General features: G+C 47.1%; 1 protein-coding gene across 1 annotated transcript; it reads left to right on the top strand.

Annotated features, from left to right (window-relative positions):
• Positions 1–584: 584 nt before the first annotated feature.
• WNT9A (wingless-type MMTV integration site family, member 9A) lies at positions 585–18508 on the top strand. Its single transcript, XM_009578910.1, has 3 exons — positions 585–839; positions 4806–5068; positions 17620–18508. Exons 1-3 carry the CDS (start codon positions 626–628, stop codon positions 18091–18093), a joined length of 951 nt encoding a protein of 316 aa, XP_009577205.1. The 5' UTR covers positions 585–625; the 3' UTR covers positions 18094–18508.
• Positions 18509–18716: the final 208 nt, after the last annotated feature.

Here is an 18716-nt window from a genome sequence, read left to right as displayed (position 1 = left end):
CCTTGTAAAAGCTTTTGGCAGCATCGCCTGAGAAGCGTATCCTGCTCTCAAGCCTCAGGCTGTGGCTCACTAGGTTTTATGTAAGGATCTCTTCTGCTGAGGGCAGGGTGGCTGTACGTGCTTTCTCGCTGTGTCTCTTGGGATCTGGTGGGACAAATCTCTATCCCTTCCCAAGCTGGTTCTGGCTCTGCTTGAGCTGCTAAAATGATTTTTTTTTTTTTTTAATGCACAGGAGAGTGACTGTAGTGCTCTTGTATTTTTGCTAGTTAGGTACCTTCAATTATTTCTTCCCTATTTCAGTTTTCAACACAGTCCTGTGGTGGCGATTGCCAAATGTCCAAACAAGCTCTGTGAGAGGTGGTAGAGAACATAAATTCAAATATTGCTTCTTACCCTTCTCTTGCTCCCACCTTGCACACACACTGCAGAGAGCCTTGCTGTGAAGTCACTCCTTGCCCAGGCATCGGCAAGTCCACATGGGTGCTCAGCTGGGGCGAGCCCGATCCCACCATAGTCCCCATATCTACCATGGGCTCTATTTCTCTGTCCTCACCACTGTGCCCCTCTGTTCCTCTGCAGGCTGACGGGGAACGAACCCCTGACCATCCTCCCTCTGACCTCAGAAATGGAGGAAGCTGCCGTCAAAGCCCACTACAAAGTCTGTGACCGCCTGAAGCTGGAGAAGAAGCAGCGCAGGATGTGCCGGCGGGACCCCGGTGTGGCCGAGACCCTGATGGAGGCCATCAGCATGAGCGCACTGGAGTGCCAGTATCAGTTTCGCTTTGAGCGCTGGAACTGCACCCTCGAGGGTCGCTACCGGGCCAGCTTGCTAAAGAGAGGTGAGCGGAGTGGGGGGGTCCTAGTCAGGGGTGCTGGCACCCCCTGCACCCATTGGCTTCCCTGGCATTTTGCAGAGTGGTCATCCTGATGCATCCGTTGCCAGCGGTGTGTCACCACCTTCCCAGAGGTCCAAAAAGAGCTTGTAGAAGGTAAAGACAAAGGCAGGCTCGGCTCCTCCATGAATGTGCACAGCAGGCAAAGGACGTGCTGTATGGCAGTAATTTATGTGCTCGTACTAGCGAAGCAACCCCTGTCCGCCTCCCATTGCTGGCCATGGCTCCTCTCCTTGGAGGCTGGAGATGTTCATGCACGTGTCTGCAGCCAGTAGCTACGGTTGCTCCTCGCTTCTCCTGGAAGTTGAGCTGTTGCTGGAGGGGAAGGTGTTGAAGTTCCCAAAACTGTCCCTTCTTTTTTTTTTTTTTTTTTTCCCCTATTTATTATGTCAGCCTTTCAGGAAAGAAATTAAGAAAATGCCTTGTTGGGAGAAATAAGGCAAAATGGACTGTTCTGTGCTGTCCTGTTAGTGGGGACAAGGGAAGCCTTATCGTAGTGCAGGGCAAAACCTGCAAATGTTTGTGGGTCCTGATACTGCTCTACCCAGGGAAAATCTCCCTGGATGTGACTGGTGGGTGATTCCCACACCCCTTCCCAGCAGCTCAGGTGGAGATGACGAGAAGCTGAGAAGGAGTATTCAAGGAGCAGGTGGTATTTTTATCTCCTTTCTTTGTGCTACCTCATATAGTCCAGTTTCCTGCACCCTTCTAGTAAAATCCAGTTCTTATTTCTGGACTGAAGCTATCGATGCAGCAGGACCATTTTACAGATAGCTTGCATAGGTCTCGAGGGCTTTAGTGACTTCCAGAAAGTCCCACACTCAGTGATGGAGCTGGACCTAGAAACCCAGGGTCCGATGTGCTCAAAGATAAGAATAGAGGTTTGCAAAGCGCCCTCCCTCGCTAATTAGCGAGAAGGAGTAATTCAGAAGCGCTTGGGCTTAACTAATGCACTGTCACTGACTGCGGTGGAAACAAGGAAAGTCCTTATGAAACCCAAGAGGTCCAGCCGGAGCTGCAAGACGTTTAAAAATATCCCCGCATGCCAGAGGAGTCCCTGGATTAGTGGTGCCTTGGGAAAGCCAAGCACTTTCTCATGCTGACACCTGGAGGCCACAGCTTGTTCCTTCAGATGTGCCTGCCCCCGTGGGTATTTCAAAGCAGCCTAAAGTTGAGCTGCCTTAAAACACCATCGAGAACCCACCGCTCCCCCCCCCGCCCCAACCTTGTCAGGACCCCGTGTAATAAATGGTAGCTCTGAGGGTTGCAAGGCTCTGCCTGCTGTCTCATTCTTCCATGTTTTATGCCCCTGCAACATCTCTGCTCTCCACCGATGCTGTAAATCCTTCAGATGTTGTTCCTGCGGCATAACACGCTGCCCCGTAAATCTTTCTCCTCCTCTCCGGGAGCTGCTGGTTCCTGGTTCAGCATTGCAGCAAGTGATACCCCAGGGCAAAGGGGCACATGTATCACCCACTAAGAGACAGCTATTCAAATACGTCGTTGTGGGCTTGCTTCCTCTCCCCCAGGACCACTGCAGCTTTTTAAGGAGAGAGGGGAAAAAAAAAAAAGCAAAAACCCTCCACATTTCACTTAAGAAAAGTTTCTCCCTTCATTTTTACACTTGGTCACCAGAACAGCCCGGCTGCTGGTTTGCAGCTTGGGCTGATGCAGCCTGTTTCTTAAAATAACGGGGGATTGTTTAAGGGACTTGTTATCCTCTTTGGATACTCGTGAACAATTTTGGAAATGGCTGAAACTGGATAGCCGCGGACGGCAGGCTCTCGATGCACTGGGGGTTAGAATGCCTGCATTGATTTAAAGCTCATTATCTTGTTACAAAATATCTTGGTGCAATCAAATAGTGCATGGCGGAGATGGCTTTAAATCTGGCCAGAGCCAAATGTCACATGGACTTGCTTGGAAGCTGCCTGAGCTGCCTGCGGGTGAGATGATACCTGTGCTGATGGGCACCGGGAATTTGGGAGGCTTTCAGGGATGGAGAATGGGAGGAGTAGAGCCACAGCTGATGGGGAGATTGATGGAGGGGGAGAACCTGGCAGATAAACCATTCCTCCTGGCTTTCTGTCAAACGCGGTATGCGTTGTGTTTGCATGGCACTGACTTTCTGCTGAGATTTCACAACTACTCTGAATTCAGTGCTTTAAATCAAGAGGCCTTCAAGCAGGTTGTAGATCTGGGCTATCTACTAAACTGGACCACATGCAGGCTCTTTGTTGCTAATTGTAGTGTCTCAGACTCTCAGAGGAGGGTTTGCATGCCCATATTCCATCGAGGATCTTCTTTTAGCACACTGGTACCTCTCCATTTCATAGCACAAGTAGTAGCGGTGGCAAGAGGCTAATTCTACAACCCAGGAGCATGGAGGCTTGGGATCATCTCTCTCTAGCAGTGGCATCCCTCTGACAGGCGTGTGGGCAATCTGACCTACGATGTAGAAAAAGCTGAACTAGCCTACAAAAGATGTGAAAACCAGAGGAGTTCAGTGGTCTGCATACCCATGAGTTTTTTGTTGTGTGAGTTAAGTAAAAAATTCTCTCACCACTCCCAATGTGAGAGTTTGCAATGCTGAAGATGTTTCTGGGGTGCCAGAGGACATGGTCTAACTTCAGGGAGAAAACAGAGGGAAAACCCCGAAATTTGGTTTCTCAGCCCTGACCACTCTTTACGGTGTCCTCAGCGAGTGTGGAGTTGACCCCTTTTTTATTTTAACCTTCCTTCCAGTGAGGGAAAGGTTCCTGCTCTTCTTTTCTAGGTGAGCAGTAGAATGGTAGGACAATTCTAACCACAATCTGCCCGCTCCCTTGGGAGGACCAAACTTCAGTCTTCTGGACTGGATTTTCATCAGTCTTCTGCTGAAGTTCAGTATCATCCACCTGGGAGTGCTTTGGGAAGGCAGGCTCTGGGGATGGGCCAGGGCAGCGCCCCATGAGCTTGCTTGGACTACCATGAACCTCCCAAGAAACAGTTCCAAAAATGACCTGGCAGTGTCTCTGCATGTCCTTGGTTGACACACCAACTTACAGATATATCCACTACTGTCACAATCCACTTGTGTTATTTTTGTGTGGGGGATTTCTTGAGTCGGATCCAAACCTGTTCTGGAATTGCATCTCAAATATGCAGTCGTTCACAGCTTCCATAGCCGGAGAATGAGGAGCTATAAATACTGGCATGTTTGCTTTTTATTTCTGGCTTTTATCATTTGGATCAAAATCGTGGGTCTCTCTGGGCCTCAGTTTACCTATTGGGGGGAGCGGATGCTATTGCATCCCTGCAGGTGAGCATGGAGGTGTAAAAAAGGGTTGTGCATAAAAGGTTTGAGGTGTAAACTGCTTTTTGAGGCATTTGAGAGAGGTGCTGCGTTGGGTGACAGGCTGGCTACTGTGTGCTTCTCAGCCCTCAGGTGCCTTTTGTTAACAATTTTGTTGGACTGGAGTAGGACCCAGTGACTTTTCTTCTGGGGTAGAGCGAAGAACAAGGAGCCCTCATGACTTCAACCCCAACGATCAGACTGGAAGTCTATGCTGGGTTCCTGCTATGTGGTGTCCTCTTGGCAGCAGCATTGCTGTACCACGGTGATGGTACCTCCATGGCCTGTCCAACTCTTACTCACCTCTTTCTGTTTTCAGGCACAGACTGTCTGCAGAGTGACAGCCAGAGCTGGCCAGATTTCCTTTGCATTCTTGAATCCTGGCTCATGTCACCTCTATCCATCATTCCTTGCTCTCCGTTGTGTCCCTTCCACCATCAGTGATGCACATAGAGCTTGGCATGCTTTGACGTTGCTCAAACTCTTCTCACAATAGGTTTTGTCTCGATTTCCTTACTTTTTTTCTTTTAATCCTTGCTCCAGCTGCAATTAAAGCCACCTCCTCCTCTCTCCTGCAGGTTTTAAGGAGACAGCCTTCTTGTACGCTATCTCCTCTGCGGGCCTGACACACGCCATGGCCAAGGCGTGCAGCGCGGGGCGGATGGAGCGTTGCACCTGCGACGAGGCCCCCGACCTGGAGAACCGTGAGGCTTGGCAGTGGGGTGGCTGCGGCGACAACCTGAAATACAGCAACAAGTTCGTCAAGGAGTTCTTGGGGAGGAAGCCCAACAAGGACCTGCGAGCCAGGGTGGACTTTCACAATAACCTCGTGGGCATGAAGGTGCGTTGCAGACTGCTCGGGCTGGGGGTTCAAGCTGTTGTGGGGTTTGGGGGCAATAAGGTATCGGACATGGGTGTGGAAACAGGAGTGTTGGATGCAAAACGCATGGAGTGATCCTTCTGCTGGAGGGGTGAAGTCTCAATTATGGGACTATGCCCTGTTTTTGTCATTGTTCTTCAAGAGTTGTGCAAAACCATTGGAGGGAAACCAGAGGGAAAGAATCAGGACTGTCCAAGTCTAGAAAACATGAGCTGGGGGGAAAGATTGCTACCTTTCCACAGGGAGGAGATGGTCTTACACTGCAAAGGGATGGAAAGGCAGGTTCTCCAGGCTTACATGAGGTAGGACAAGCAGGAAGGGATTTACGCTGCTGCAAGACAGGTTGCGGGATGCTTTTCTTGCAGTAGTTCAGTAGAGCATGGACAATGTAGCATCTCCATAGACAGGTTTCTTTAAAACTGTCCGGACAAACACCTGGTGGGGAACCACGGTGGAGATATTCCTCTCTGACTGACCTCAGTCCTAAAAGTCCCTTCAGCCTTATTTTCTGGCAGCCTTCCACTCCGTCTAGAGCTGCTGGGTTTGCAGCTGACAGTGCTGGGGTGTGTAGTCCCCCCCTTTTTTTTTTTCTTTTTTCTTTTCCCATCCTTATCCTCTCAGCTGCAAGGCTTTCTGCTCTTTACCCCATGTTCTTCCCATGAGGCTTTACCCTCCTGCATGGGGGCCTCCCTACAGGACTCATGTAAAGGACAAAGTGTCTGCAATTGCTGGGTCATCCCAGCAAGAGAAGGGGAAAGGAAGGAGCTTTACACCTTCTTCCGTAATCTGCTTGGCTGTACCTAGCCTAGAGTTGCTCGAACACGAAAATCCCTCGGATTGGCCAGCACAGGTGCCTAGGATCAGTGTTTCATTGCGCCAACCTCGAAGGGGGACATACTGTAAGGTTATAAATAGCCTTCGAGCCTTGTTATTGTCCATGTGATTGGATGGAGGGTTGGGGCTGGGATGGGGGACCTGGGTCTCCAGTTTCCCAGGCAAATGCAGCCCAGCCAGTTGTGCATTCTAGGAATCGCCACCCCAGCTCAGTTGTTCCTGTGCGTATGCATAAAATGTCATTCCTCGCGACAGAGTTGGGGCATCGGAGAATGCCACCAGCGAGTGCTGGCCAGCAAAACGTCTCCCCCTCTCCCCACCACCAGATGCTCCTAGACAGCGCTGAGATCAGGATTAGAAATATCCTGGATTTAGCCGGTGTCTGGCTTTGGCTGACAGCTTTTCTGCCTCTGGATTAAAAGGCTCAGTGTCTCTGAAATCCTGTTGCAGCTCTTTGGCGTGTGAAACAGGCTTTGCAGGGTGATGAAATTTGTTTTAATCCTTGTGGTCGGTTGTTCCCAAGGGCCTGTCCCAACTCTTTGGAGTTGGCTGTGTAGGAGTTGGGACTAAAAATGGAGAAGGTGGTCCGTGGAGGCTGTGATTTCATGTTGGAGATTGCTGTGAGGTGTCCCTGCTCTCCTCCCTTTCCAGAGTCTTATAATACAGTCTTGTCAAAACCTACAAGGTCTATGGCTTTAGGTGCCGTTGACATGTTCTTGTAACTCCATCAATATCTCCTCTCCAGCAGTGGTGGGGCTAAAAAACTTGGCCAAGGGACTTGACCCAACTCCCAGTGCTCTCCACCCCAGTAGCTGTAGTCAGGATGTCCATATGGCTGAGACTCAGTCTTGGATTTAGTTTAGGTGTCCTTATTTGTCATCTCTGCTCTACACTGTCTATGTGACTTTGAGCTAAATGAACTCCAAGGATGAGCTGGAGGGAGTGAATCTCCCCTTTCTGCCTGCCCTTTCTTGTCCTGTTCCCACTGTGAGTTAGTTCCCAGGGGAAGAGGAGATGTCGGGGCTCTCTTGCATCCTTTGCCTCCACTTTACTTGGCACGGCCAGGCTCTGGTCATTGGCAGTGATTTCTAAGCACTAGTGTAATATCTGCAGCTAAACAGCTGAGTAACAGTTGTGACGGTTGTCCAGACACTGAGAGCCCTCATGGCAATCCAAGTCAAAGACCTTTGCTGCAAGTCAGTGATCCGGTGTTCCTATTTTTGTCCACCCACGCCGTGTCTGTCGAGTTGGTATTGCTGTCTGACAGCTTTCCTTGCCTATTTGCAGCAGCAGTTGAAATGACTTCTCTGTTTATGCTCCTAGAATAATTGTACCTTAGCCTGGTTGAAAGGCAAGCCAAGCAGCCCACCAGATTCACAACGTCACCATGAAGGCAGGCAGAGAACAAGCAAACTGCATATTGAGAAGGAAGCTTTTAGAAGGATGGTGGTTCATGATCAGGAGAACATATGTCTGTATAGTCAGGTGGACTATATATATGGTGGACATAAACCATTGGCATAATATGGTGTCATTAAGAAGATGATGAGAGATGTTTGAGTCAGAGATGAGGACCCAGGCTGGCTTTGTAATTGCAAGATCAAAACTTGCAAAGCTTGCTTAAGATTTCAAATTATTGAAACTGATTTGAAGCCTGAGCATTGAACTTCTTGGTGTGGTTGATGGATTGTCTCTGACATTGCTTACCCCTGCGTGTAGGTTAATATCAGGTTCAATCTGCTTCTTTCCTCCTGGTCCCGCTGCCAGTGCAGCATTGGTGGAGGATGAGAGTTGCTCAGCAGGCAGTACTAGGTTCCCTTGCTGAATTTATTGATATTTTCCTTGTTGAAGGCAGTGGGTTAAATATGAAACTCGGCATGTTTCCTCTACTTGTCTTCCTCCAAAGAAGCTGCCCATCAACTAACTGCTGCCTTACAGACTTTCCATCCATTGACTAGCAAGAGATGCTAACCTAGTGGCTATGACAGACTGAAACCACTACGTTATTTGGGCAATAACTCCTATGTATTTGATTTGGTGTGAATCAAAGACAATACAGGAGTGCAGATAGCCTTGATTTGTGCCATTTTGGAACTGAACAATTTTGAACTGGAGCGCTCATTATATAACTAAGATGCTCTTATGGCCTCTAATGTGTTAAATGTCCCTGTGAGTTCCGAAAAGATGATTATGGCCATTTTGAGCGGGAGCTGAGATGCAAACTGAATGCCTTTCCCAAGGTTATGCAGCAAGCTGATGATGGAGCCGGAGACTGAAGCCAGTTCTCCTGAATTCCTGCTCGGCACCCGCTGTGTTTTTCCTCTAACCAAACCGCAGATTTTATGTCTATTAGTGAAGCCATACATGCATGAACCGAAACCTTTGCTGCTGTACAGACTGCTTCGGACTGGGCTGAGAATGGACAAAGACTTTCTTTTCCAGTATTTTGTTTTGCTACGGGAGCTTGCTGCAGTGCCAGCCTATGTTGGTGTACTTACAGTGGATGTATGGATGTGCGTGTGCGTGTTCGCTGAGGGACTGGAGGAATATCTATTAAAGATATAGCACAAGCTTGGTGGTCTCTCACTGATCCTTAACAACATATAATCCTTCCCATCTAATTACTCCCAACCATGGCAAAATGTATAAATAGACCCCTGAGACCCAGCAAAAAAAAAGGACCTGTGCTTAATTGACTGATTTGGCAACCAACCCTTCTGGTCAATACGGCAGTTTCTCCATGGTGTCACACTAACAAACAATCTGCGTATTTCTGCGAGGGTGACATTATCCTATCCCGCCTAGTTTTAGTGTCTCTTGGTAGACATTCTCATTTAATTATTATTTTACTTCTGTGTTTTTTACAACCTTGATGGGCTGACTGTAATTTTGCTGCCGCCAATGAAATAATCACTGAACGTGTTCTGCCCGTGATGGCTCACAAAGTTATATGATATGACCTCAATCGCTAATGAAAGGGCAAGCTTGTCTAGTGTGAGGATGAGGTAATTAGACCAGGACTTCTCCAGCCTTCTCTTTATTGAAAAGTAGGAGCTCTGAATAGACCACTTATTAAAAAAGCAATTTCCCTTCCTTTGCCAAATCTGCTCTTGCTCATTCAGCTATTCTTTCAGAGGGGTCTTGGCTGGGGAGGGTGCGTGTTGGGGGGAGATGTGTGTATGTGTCAAGGGGATGGGGGGCGGTGGTGGTGGGAGAAGTCAACTGCATTAAAGCTCCGTTGCCAGCAATGAAGTTTCTTGGTTATATTAAGTGAAGCACAGGCAGCCTTGCTAAAGCTCTCTTCTTCTCTATATCCTCCCCCCTTTTTTTCCCCCTTGTACACACAAGTGCAGCCCTCTTTTGTAACCCATTAATGAAAAGTTGGAATATTAGAGCACTCAATTAGTTCCACTGGGCTTGAGTAAGTGATGTTTTAATTAAATTTGCCCAGTTTCTCAGCAAAGTATCATTAAACATGACTTTCCATCTCCCTCTCTGGAGCGTTGCTAAGTTTCTTAATCCCAGGAGTGCTGACCTCTTCCAGAGGTATGTCTGGTCAAGCATGTCTTACAGATCCAAGGGGCACTATTAAAGGGGGCTGCTGTTACCCAAGAAAGAAGAATTATCATGTTCTCATTCCCTTTTCCCTTTATCCCTCTAGAAGGAGGAACACAAGCAACCCTTTGCCTTCAGGACCCTGAAGCCAGGGGTATAATCACAGTCTCCTTGAGAAGCCAAGAGTGTTTAGTGCAAAACTATGGGAGGGCAGAAATGGAGAACAAGAAAATTCCCCCCTCGAAAGGCAATATCTTTAGGCAATATCCCCTTTTGAAACTGGTTCCTTTTGTGAGGCTTCCTTAATTGTTTTCGCACAATATCAACCCATGTGTTTTGGTCCGTGCAGACCATATGCACCTTTCTGAAGGATCTTTGTCACCCTTGTTGCTGTAGGCTTCAAGTCCAGACCCCTCCTGAGACATGTTAAGCCTGCATCTGTGAAACCATATGGGATGCTCTGGAGAGGATAGTGGGATGTGCATGGACTTTTCCTTGCTGTTGACTTGCTTGTTTTGGAAGTCCATGCAAGGAATGGCTTTTCCCCTTAGGCGGTGCTGGCAGGGATCTATCTCAAGGGCTGAGCGTGCCTCCTGCGCTGAAGACGGACTCTCTGTATCAGGTAGATGTTTGCCCAGCTATCATCTGTCTGAGGAACTTCACGAGCTATCACATATCATGTTATCAGAGCATACCACCCTCTTCATTTCTGTATCTCCATTTTTACAGAGGGGAAATTGAGACCCAGAAAGATTAAGTGACTTACTAAAGGTCACACACAGGCGTAGTGAAGCAGAGACTTGCACCCTGGTCTCCTGTTGCAGAGACGGTGTTTACAAGCACTGCCCATCCCATCTCATACGGTTCCTACTAGCAAACATGATTCCAGTCAAACTCCAGAGTCTGTCGAACAGGCGAGCTTAAATGCTAATCCCTCTGTTTAGCTGCACCCTCAAAAAGTGTAAACACTGCTCTTTTTGATGAGATAAATCCATATGAGCTTACTAATACAGTTACTGCATGGGGAAAAAAAAAAAAAGAGGAGACTTAATGCATCCTTTAGGTAGTTTCTTTAGGTGGTGCGTTTGCAGCGAGAAATCCAGCATCACACTTTTACCGAGGTACAAATCAAACCTGGCAAATAGCAGCCTCTCTGAGACTAGCTCTTGACTTTGTATGTGCAGATCAGTTTGCAGGGCCACCACTAGTATTAATTGCTCCAGGTTATGACAGGTAGGAATGCATAAGCATGCTCTCTGGTTTTCCCCTCCTTCTTTCGGGCTGAGATTGGTTAAGCCAAAGTTTTTCTAAGGCCTGGAAATCAACACTCTGGAAAAAATTGCTTGCTGTGTCCCATAAGTAATTGCAGTTAGTTGTTTATGTGGAGCTTTCTTAGCATGTGAAGCTCACTAGGAATACTGAAGGGGAAAAAAATACTTTTAAAGTTTTCAATTGAAAGTAGGGTTATGTTATTCTATGTTTAAGTGTTTGTATTTTATGCATATTTCACTAAAATATGAGTGTTCATATTTTTAAAGAAGGAAGGGTTGTGGAAATGGAAAACTGTTCCGAAAAAACAGTTTGAGAACAGGCTCAAAAGAAGGGCTCTTTTTAACAAGATGGAAGAGAAAAGGGAAGGAGAAAGAAAAGAAAACTTCTAACAATCTGTGAAACTTTTATAATTCAACCAATGGCAATGGCCAGTGCTAAGGGACAAGTCTGGTCTTCTGGTCATTTGGGCAGTGTGAAGAAATGGGGACCGTGGCTGCTGTCCAAACAAACGTTAATACTTGAGCTGAGAGAATAACTACGCTTATTTAAATCGAAGGAGCATATGTATATAGAGGATGGAAGAGAATTGATTTGTAAAGAAGCATCCCAAAGCCCTTTCTGAAGTAAGACAAGACGAGGGCAAGCTTTTTCCTGGATGAGCTGACTCTAAGGAGGTTCATCTGCTCCCTCCTCTCCCCCAAACCATAGCGAATGGTTTGAAGCCTTGGAGCCGCAGACCAGCCATGACGACAGCGGAGTTATAACCGAGGAATTCCCACGGCTGCGTGTCCGCTTCGGACTGCTGCTGCCCAGACAAGAGTTGTCTGAAAACCACTGCCAGAGCCCCGTGACCCAGCTGGGAATGAATGGGAATCTGTCCTCAGTGTTTCAGCTAAAACACTGAGAAATTGTGTGTTGCAGCATGTCTGAGACTGATCATTACGGGGGCACTTAGTCTGAGCTTCGTAGCAAACCATTGTTGTGAGGAAGGATTACATGTTGCATAGCAATGCTCTGCTGTGATCCCTTTTCCCTATAGCTCTTGTAAAGCCATTTGGGCAGGCGGTCCTGCAGTGCTATCTAATTTCCTCTTAGCAGCAAGCACCAATAAAGATGGTTCAGTCTTGCTCTATCATAATTGTTTTCCTTGTTGTGCCTTTGTCAGTATTTGGTATTCTCACGACAAGATCAATGGGAGTTTGTGTTCCTAAGTCAAACTAATTTGCTCAAAGAGCTTTATTTTCCTCCCAAACTGCTCTCCTGTTTGTGAGACTACAAGACCAGGTGGTTGTTCAGAGGAGAGTGGGAGGATGTAATTTCAATGTGCGATGCTACCCCTGACCCACTGCTTGTCTCTGTTCAACTTCTATGCTAGAAGCTCTCTACAGCATATAACACAACAAGGATTCAAATGCACGCTTGTGTTGCTACTCCTGAGTTACTAGGACTTTGCTGGTGTGTGGTAGCTATGGTGTTTAGGCCATAGGGAGCATGAAACGTTTTGTGCTTTGAATTTAAGCTAATATATTTTGCTTCACATCTGCGACAAGGTAGAAGCATGCATGTGGCTACTTACCTTGGTGTAGATGAAATACGATTATTAGTAAGTGGTGATGCCATGTGTGTTCAAGAGAGGTTCAAGTCTATGTAGGATGGAGGCAGATCAGGCTCTGAACTGTGTGATGTGCCTTGAAAAGAAAACAGGAGCTGCCTATGGCTCTTGAAATGATAAGCTTGTGTTAAAGTCTTATTCTGCCTTCTGTACCTTAGACTTTTTTGGTGATAAAAGCTAAGTTATTCTATCCTGGAAGTCCTTCCAGGTTTGAAAGCATGATCGAGACATTTACCCATTTGTCCCAGCTGGGAAAGGTTTCTCCAAGACTGCTCTGAGCAACCTTCTGACTTGGATAAATCTTGCTCTGCTTCCTGGAGGAATGAGGTGGATTTAAGTGTCTCTGACAGGAGCCGGCAACAAGAGGAGGAAGGTCTTTGTGGAAGCTGGGGAACGAGACGAGAAACAGAAGGGCTTTGCCAAGATTCATTTTGGCTCGTGGGTGGTTAGGGGCCCGTAGGCAGCAGTTCTCCATCACGCATCGCCTTGAGTAGCTGCATCGTGACTGACAGCAGCAGGGGAGGCTGGCTGGGGAAGAAATTTTTCTAGGATTTTTACTATAGCTGCCTCATAACATTCTTGAGCCCTTCCCGGCCCTTCAAGGAGAATGTTTATGGGGCGGTTGGGATGCATCACGCTTGCACAGTGGCCATATGAAAATCCACATGCTGGATTTCGTGAACTGGTGCATTCATGAGAACGGGGACAATAGAAAGCTTTTATGCTTTGGTCCACCAGTGCACGACATCTAAGCTGTCCTAGCCGCTGGTTAACAAGGAGCTAGAAGTGGGTCAGGAAAAAAACAGACTGGGATTCATTACGGGCTTTGTTCATCACTTTTTAAACACAGACAAAGAGAATAGGATTAATCTACCTAAATACACGCATTAGCACCCTTTGAGAGACCTTTATGCTCCTGAAGGGGCAGCTGGTGATGAAGTGCAATGTTTTACAGTAGCGTAAATAATGCTAGATGCTGATATTTAGGCACCTGAATTTCTCCCAGAGGGTGGGTTCTGCTCACAGTTCAAGATATCCAAACTGAGGTGCCTCTGTGTGAGCCGGGTCCCTAGGCTCCTGTTAGCAAGCGGAGATGGTTGGTGCCTGGAGAGCTGTTCAGCTGAGCGTGTGCAGGCGGCTGCTTCACTGTAGGATCCCCTGCCTGCTTTGGCTCCACTGAGTCAGATGGGAGTTTAGAGGTGTTTCTCAAATACAGGCATTTAAACTCAAATGTCTGCCTTAGTGAGGTCAACCCTGGCTGGATGATGTGATTCAGGTGCCTAAACCTACATGCTTATTCCTGACTGAAGGTCTGCTGCCATCTGCTAGCTGCCAATCCATCACGGTCTGGATTTCCAACACGTGTTGTGCTGTATCTACCAGCCCTATGTGGGTGCCTTGGATATACTGCACCTGCAATGTCAGCTCTCCCCCGAGCTCTGGAGAGGTGGCTCCTTATGAGAACAGCCCCATGTCCAGGTTCCTTTCCTGCATTTCATGACCATGCCTGGTTCAACCAGCTCTAAATCCAGCCAAGCCTGTGCACAGGAGCGTGTCTATCAGCCCAGCCAATTCCTGTTGGTTTCTTGCTTTCCCATCTCCTGTACAATGGTGGTCGTCTCCTTTTCCAGGTGGAGCCGATGCGAATGGGTCGGGGGGAGGTGGAAGGGTTGAGAAAAACCTGGCCTGATGAATGACTGCAGTGTGCAGCCCTTCTGCGAGTACCTCAGCAATTTTGCCCAGTTTGCTGATGGTCTGGGCGTGAAATCAGGTATAGGAGCTTTGTTTCACGTGAACTCAGCTCTCACTTCTGGACAACCAGTGAAATGTGACTTTACATGAGGGACAGTATGGGTGAGGGGTTCTTTTTCTCGGTGTTGAAATGTGTTCTGTATGCTCCTGTCTAACATTGTGGGATTTCTTGCAGAGTTGGCTAGACACTTTGGCATGCAAAGCGTGACAGCCCCTAACCAAGCCAGCCCAGCTGAGTACTAAAAGCAGTAACACATCTCTCTCTGTAACCTGTCACTTGTTTGAATGCTACTGTGTATTATTGGATTGCATTTGAAAAGGTCTTGGCTGTCGCAGGAATGAAGTGTGACCATTGGCCAGGCTTTGCTGAAGGCCGTATTATGCATCGTGTCTTTCTAAAAATGTCTCTGTAATATCAGGATTGGGCCAGACCCCAATTCTGAGTCCATGACCTATTGCACATTTGCACATGGTGCTCAGCAGGTCTCATGCAGCCAAATAATTAAGAACCGGATGGTCAGGAAATGGACTGGAGCCAGTCCTCTGCTGTCATCAGGCCATAATGTTGGCAGATGCCATAATGGGCAGAGGGGGGAGTTTTGGTTTTGTTGTTTTTTTTTTTTTTTTTTTTTTCCTTTTTCAGATACCGTAAATGCCCAAAGGAAGGGCGCTTTCAGTAGTACCTTGGCAGGAGACAGTTCTACAAAACAGACTCTGTTCTAACTTGCTATTTTAAGGGGTGGTTATGCCTTACCCGTTTAAAGTCAAAATGTAACCTATTTTGGGGGAAGGGGGAGAAGGGAGAACTAGAACTATAAATATCCATTTATAATCTGTGGACAAAATGCAGGTTATTTGTGACTGTCCAAATAATGTGTCTGCTCTCATGTTGCCCATGGAGGATTCCCAAGCATAAACCTATCTCTGGAGAAGGTGGGGGAGGACATTCAAATGCCATTTATAAGGAGATGGATATGCTTTTGTGCCATGAAGCATCTTTATTGCAGTCTGATTTGAAAAGGACAGGATCCTTTGTTTAGCATCAGTCAGTTTATGGGTATGGGGTCCTTTATGGCACCTGAGGGGCTCTTACCACCTTTGTCTCTCTCTAAGATGAATAACCATTGACTCTGTCATTGCTTTCTTCTCTTCCCTTTCTGATACTGCTTCTCCTCCCCATGCTGCTTTTTCTGATGAAAATAACCTTCTCCTTCCATTCCCTCCATCTTGCATGTGAACACTGTGGTTCCACTGACTCTGCTTTTCCTTCTGTATTTATCCTTTGTGGTGGTCTGAAGAGAGCTATTCCCATACGAGCTATCCCCAAGCAAGATCTGGACACCTTCGTATATGGAGATTGACATTCTTTTGCTTTGGGAATAAATCAAACATATACATTTACTTTCTGATATCTTGAACAAGTTATTTCCCTCCTTTAGGGATCTGTGAGATGAGCCTAATTTCTCATTACAAAACCCCCTGCAAGTGTTTGACTATTAAAGAAAGAAAGAAAGAAAGGATTTGAAACCAAGCCTTACCATTGATAGTTGCTGTCAAGAGGCATAAGCAGGCACAAAGTTTAGCATGAGAGTCCTGGCGTGGAGGGGACATAATCCACTTCAGTTTCCAAAGGTTTCAATGTCTTCTCTTTCTTTTCCACCTTCAGTTTGAAGACCTTGGTCGTAAGTGCTCTGCTTTTTTTGTGGAGACAATAAAATATACATTTCCATCCTAGTTGGGAATACCTTAGAGAAGGTTCTGCCAATACATTATAGAAGTTGTGCTAGCCTGGGACTTGAACCTTGCAGCCTGTTCCTACCTGGATGGCGGCTTGTGTAGACAACATTTGGGCGTGGCAGCCCCTGAATGCCTGCGTGATGCCATTTCGCTTTATCCCCTCACCAGAAGCCCTACAGAGTGTTTAGCTAAGCGTTTTTTCCACCCCTGGGTCAGGCTTTTTGTAAACACTTGTGGCCTTACTCACTGTCTTGCCTGGTCAAATCTCAGTATCCACTCACCCCGAGGTGTTGCTGAAGCATCAAGGCAGCAGCTGGGGTTCCTCATCCTGACATGGGGCAGCTCCTGCTTGCTCGTGATGGGGCAGATGATGCAGCCTTTAGCCCAGGGAGTCTGTTCCTATGGCCAGAACTGAAAATGTAAAGGCCCTTTATCTCCCTGCAGAGTGACTGCCCTACATCCTTTCTCTGATTGAAAATTGAAGACTGCTCCTCTAGTCCTCTCTACAGCCACCTGCCCTGTCGTAGTCCCCAGGGCTCGCTGCCTGATGGGCTGAGGGCTGAGCCCACTGGCATGGACACTTCTTACTGCAGCATCAAGCCAGATTTCATGTTTTTTCCCCTTGAAACCCTTTGTATGAGAAGCCGGATTTCTCTTCCAAGCTGCCTAAGCTGGTGCCACAGGCAGAGTAAATCCTGGGGGCTGCATTAAAGCACCTGGAATTACTGAACCCTTCACACAGGGGTCTGTTTTCCATTTCTTCACATTTTAATTTTTCAGAGAAAGGGAGGGCACAGAGGAGACTGAAGCAGCCTTGGGCTTTATGTTATGTGAAAACATGCTTCGTTAATCATGCATTTGGCCAGCAAGCAATGGCGCTCTTTGTTTTTAAGAGTACACGCAGGCTTCTTCATTGCTAGCAGAAAAAAATTGGCAGGTGCTTTTGGCCATGCTGCCACACTCCAGAATAGGATTCTGAACACAGGTTGGAGAGGAGGAAGCTACCTGGATGCTTTTGGAGCTGATGGTTTTGGTGGTGGCGATTCAGGCTGTTGTTCTCGAGGACTTACGTATAATTTCAGCTACATGAAGGTTTTTCCTCGGTCACGAAGTGTCCTGGGTGGGATGCTATACCTAGTCGCTACTGGTGGAAGCGGCACAGCTTAGCCATGTTTCCACTGAGACTGTGCTGCTAATTGGGAGCTGCGTGAGTTTAAGGTGGTATCCTGTGTGTGGTGGTGCGGAGAAGGTTCCTACTGTCAACACTCATGTTCTGGAGCATGTGCCACCCCATTTGTGTGTTTGTGTGTGTTACAGCAGCACTGTCCCTCTCCTCTCCGCTAAACCAACTCCTTCCACTTTTGTTACATCTTATGTCCTTGTTCTTATTAAAATAGATAATAAGGTGTTAAAATATGTATTAATCTCTTAGTTGCATCACAGCTTCAGAACTCTATCTATGTAGATGAGTGCCAGCACCGGACAGCCTTTGTACACCTTACTAGTATCATTAACTAGCCAATGAAGCAATATTCTGGCAGGTAAACGTCATATTCCTGGAAACTGAGACCCTTCTAAAACAAGTATTTCCTGTAGTGTGCGTTTTTTGTCCTCTTCCAACAGATAATTTTTGTATTATCATCAACTTTGTGTTCCAGAGTGTCTTCTAGCAAAGGTTTTTTTTTTTTGCTCTGTGTCTTGATTTCTTCCCCCATAACTGATTTTCTTTTGGGACCGTGTGTGTCTGCAGGTCATCAAAGCCGGAGTGGAGACAACCTGTAAATGCCACGGCGTATCTGGATCCTGTACTGTCCGAACGTGCTGGAGGCAGCTCTCTCCATTCCATGAAATAGGGAAGCAGCTGAAGCAAAAGTACGAGACATCGCTCAAAGTGGGCAGCACTACCAACGAGGCCACGGGGGAAGGAGACATCTCCCCACCCAAGAAGTCCATCCCTGGTCACAGTGATCAAATCCCAAGGACTACGGATCTTGTCTACATTGACGATTCCCCAAGCTTCTGTATGATGAGTAGATACTCACCTGGGACTTCGGGAAGGAAATGTTACAAAGACAAGAACTGTGACAGCATCTGCTGCGGGCGAGGGCACAATACGCAGAGCCGGGTGGTCACCCGTCCATGCCAGTGTCAGGTCCGTTGGTGCTGCTACGTGGAATGCAAGCAATGCACCCAGAGAGAAGAGGTTTACACCTGCAAAGACTGACACATCTTCTGCTAGATGGCAACCCTTGGTGACGGGCGATGGCGATCTATGAGAACTACATATGGAGACAAACAGGGTTTGATTGACCTTCTGGGATCTGAAAGCTATGTTGAGACATAAGCACTTTGTAGGGTACAGGTGACCCAGCTGTGTTGCTGTTTTGTTTTTGTTTTTGTTTTGTTTTCCTGTAGACTGAATTTTAATGAGGTCCAACCATGTGGAAATAAGTGCCTGTCACACTGGGGTTAGACACCAGTTGACCTTCACCTTAGTCGTCCACGCAGTTTGACGGATCATTCATCCTTGGAACATCTTGATCGTTTCACCAATCAACCGTGAACTCCTGGGCTAGTATATTCTCTCTGGCATAAATAACCTATACTACTTTATTCCTGAAGCTTACCCAACTGCTTAGAGAGCTAAGCAGATACGAAGGAAGATCTTTCTGCTTTGAAAGCGATGGTACGGGAAGCGATCATTTATTTCCCCTTCTAAAACTGGAGAGAGGTGTGTAGGGTAAGTAGGAACAGCCCTGATGGTTCCTCTAGTGGAGTTTCTGCACATTGAGCAACCCAGGCTCTGACAAAGGGACCCACTGGGAGGGTAAGCTTTTAAACAACAGC

Source organism: Fulmarus glacialis, unplaced genomic scaffold (genome assembly GCF_000690835.1).
Source record: "Fulmarus glacialis isolate BGI_N327 unplaced genomic scaffold, ASM69083v1 scaffold26735, whole genome shotgun sequence".
NCBI lineage: Eukaryota > Metazoa > Chordata > Aves > Procellariiformes > Procellariidae > Fulmarus > Fulmarus glacialis.
The sequence above is the reverse complement of the archived record's forward strand: the minus strand, read 5'-3'. Positions and strand labels throughout refer to the sequence as shown.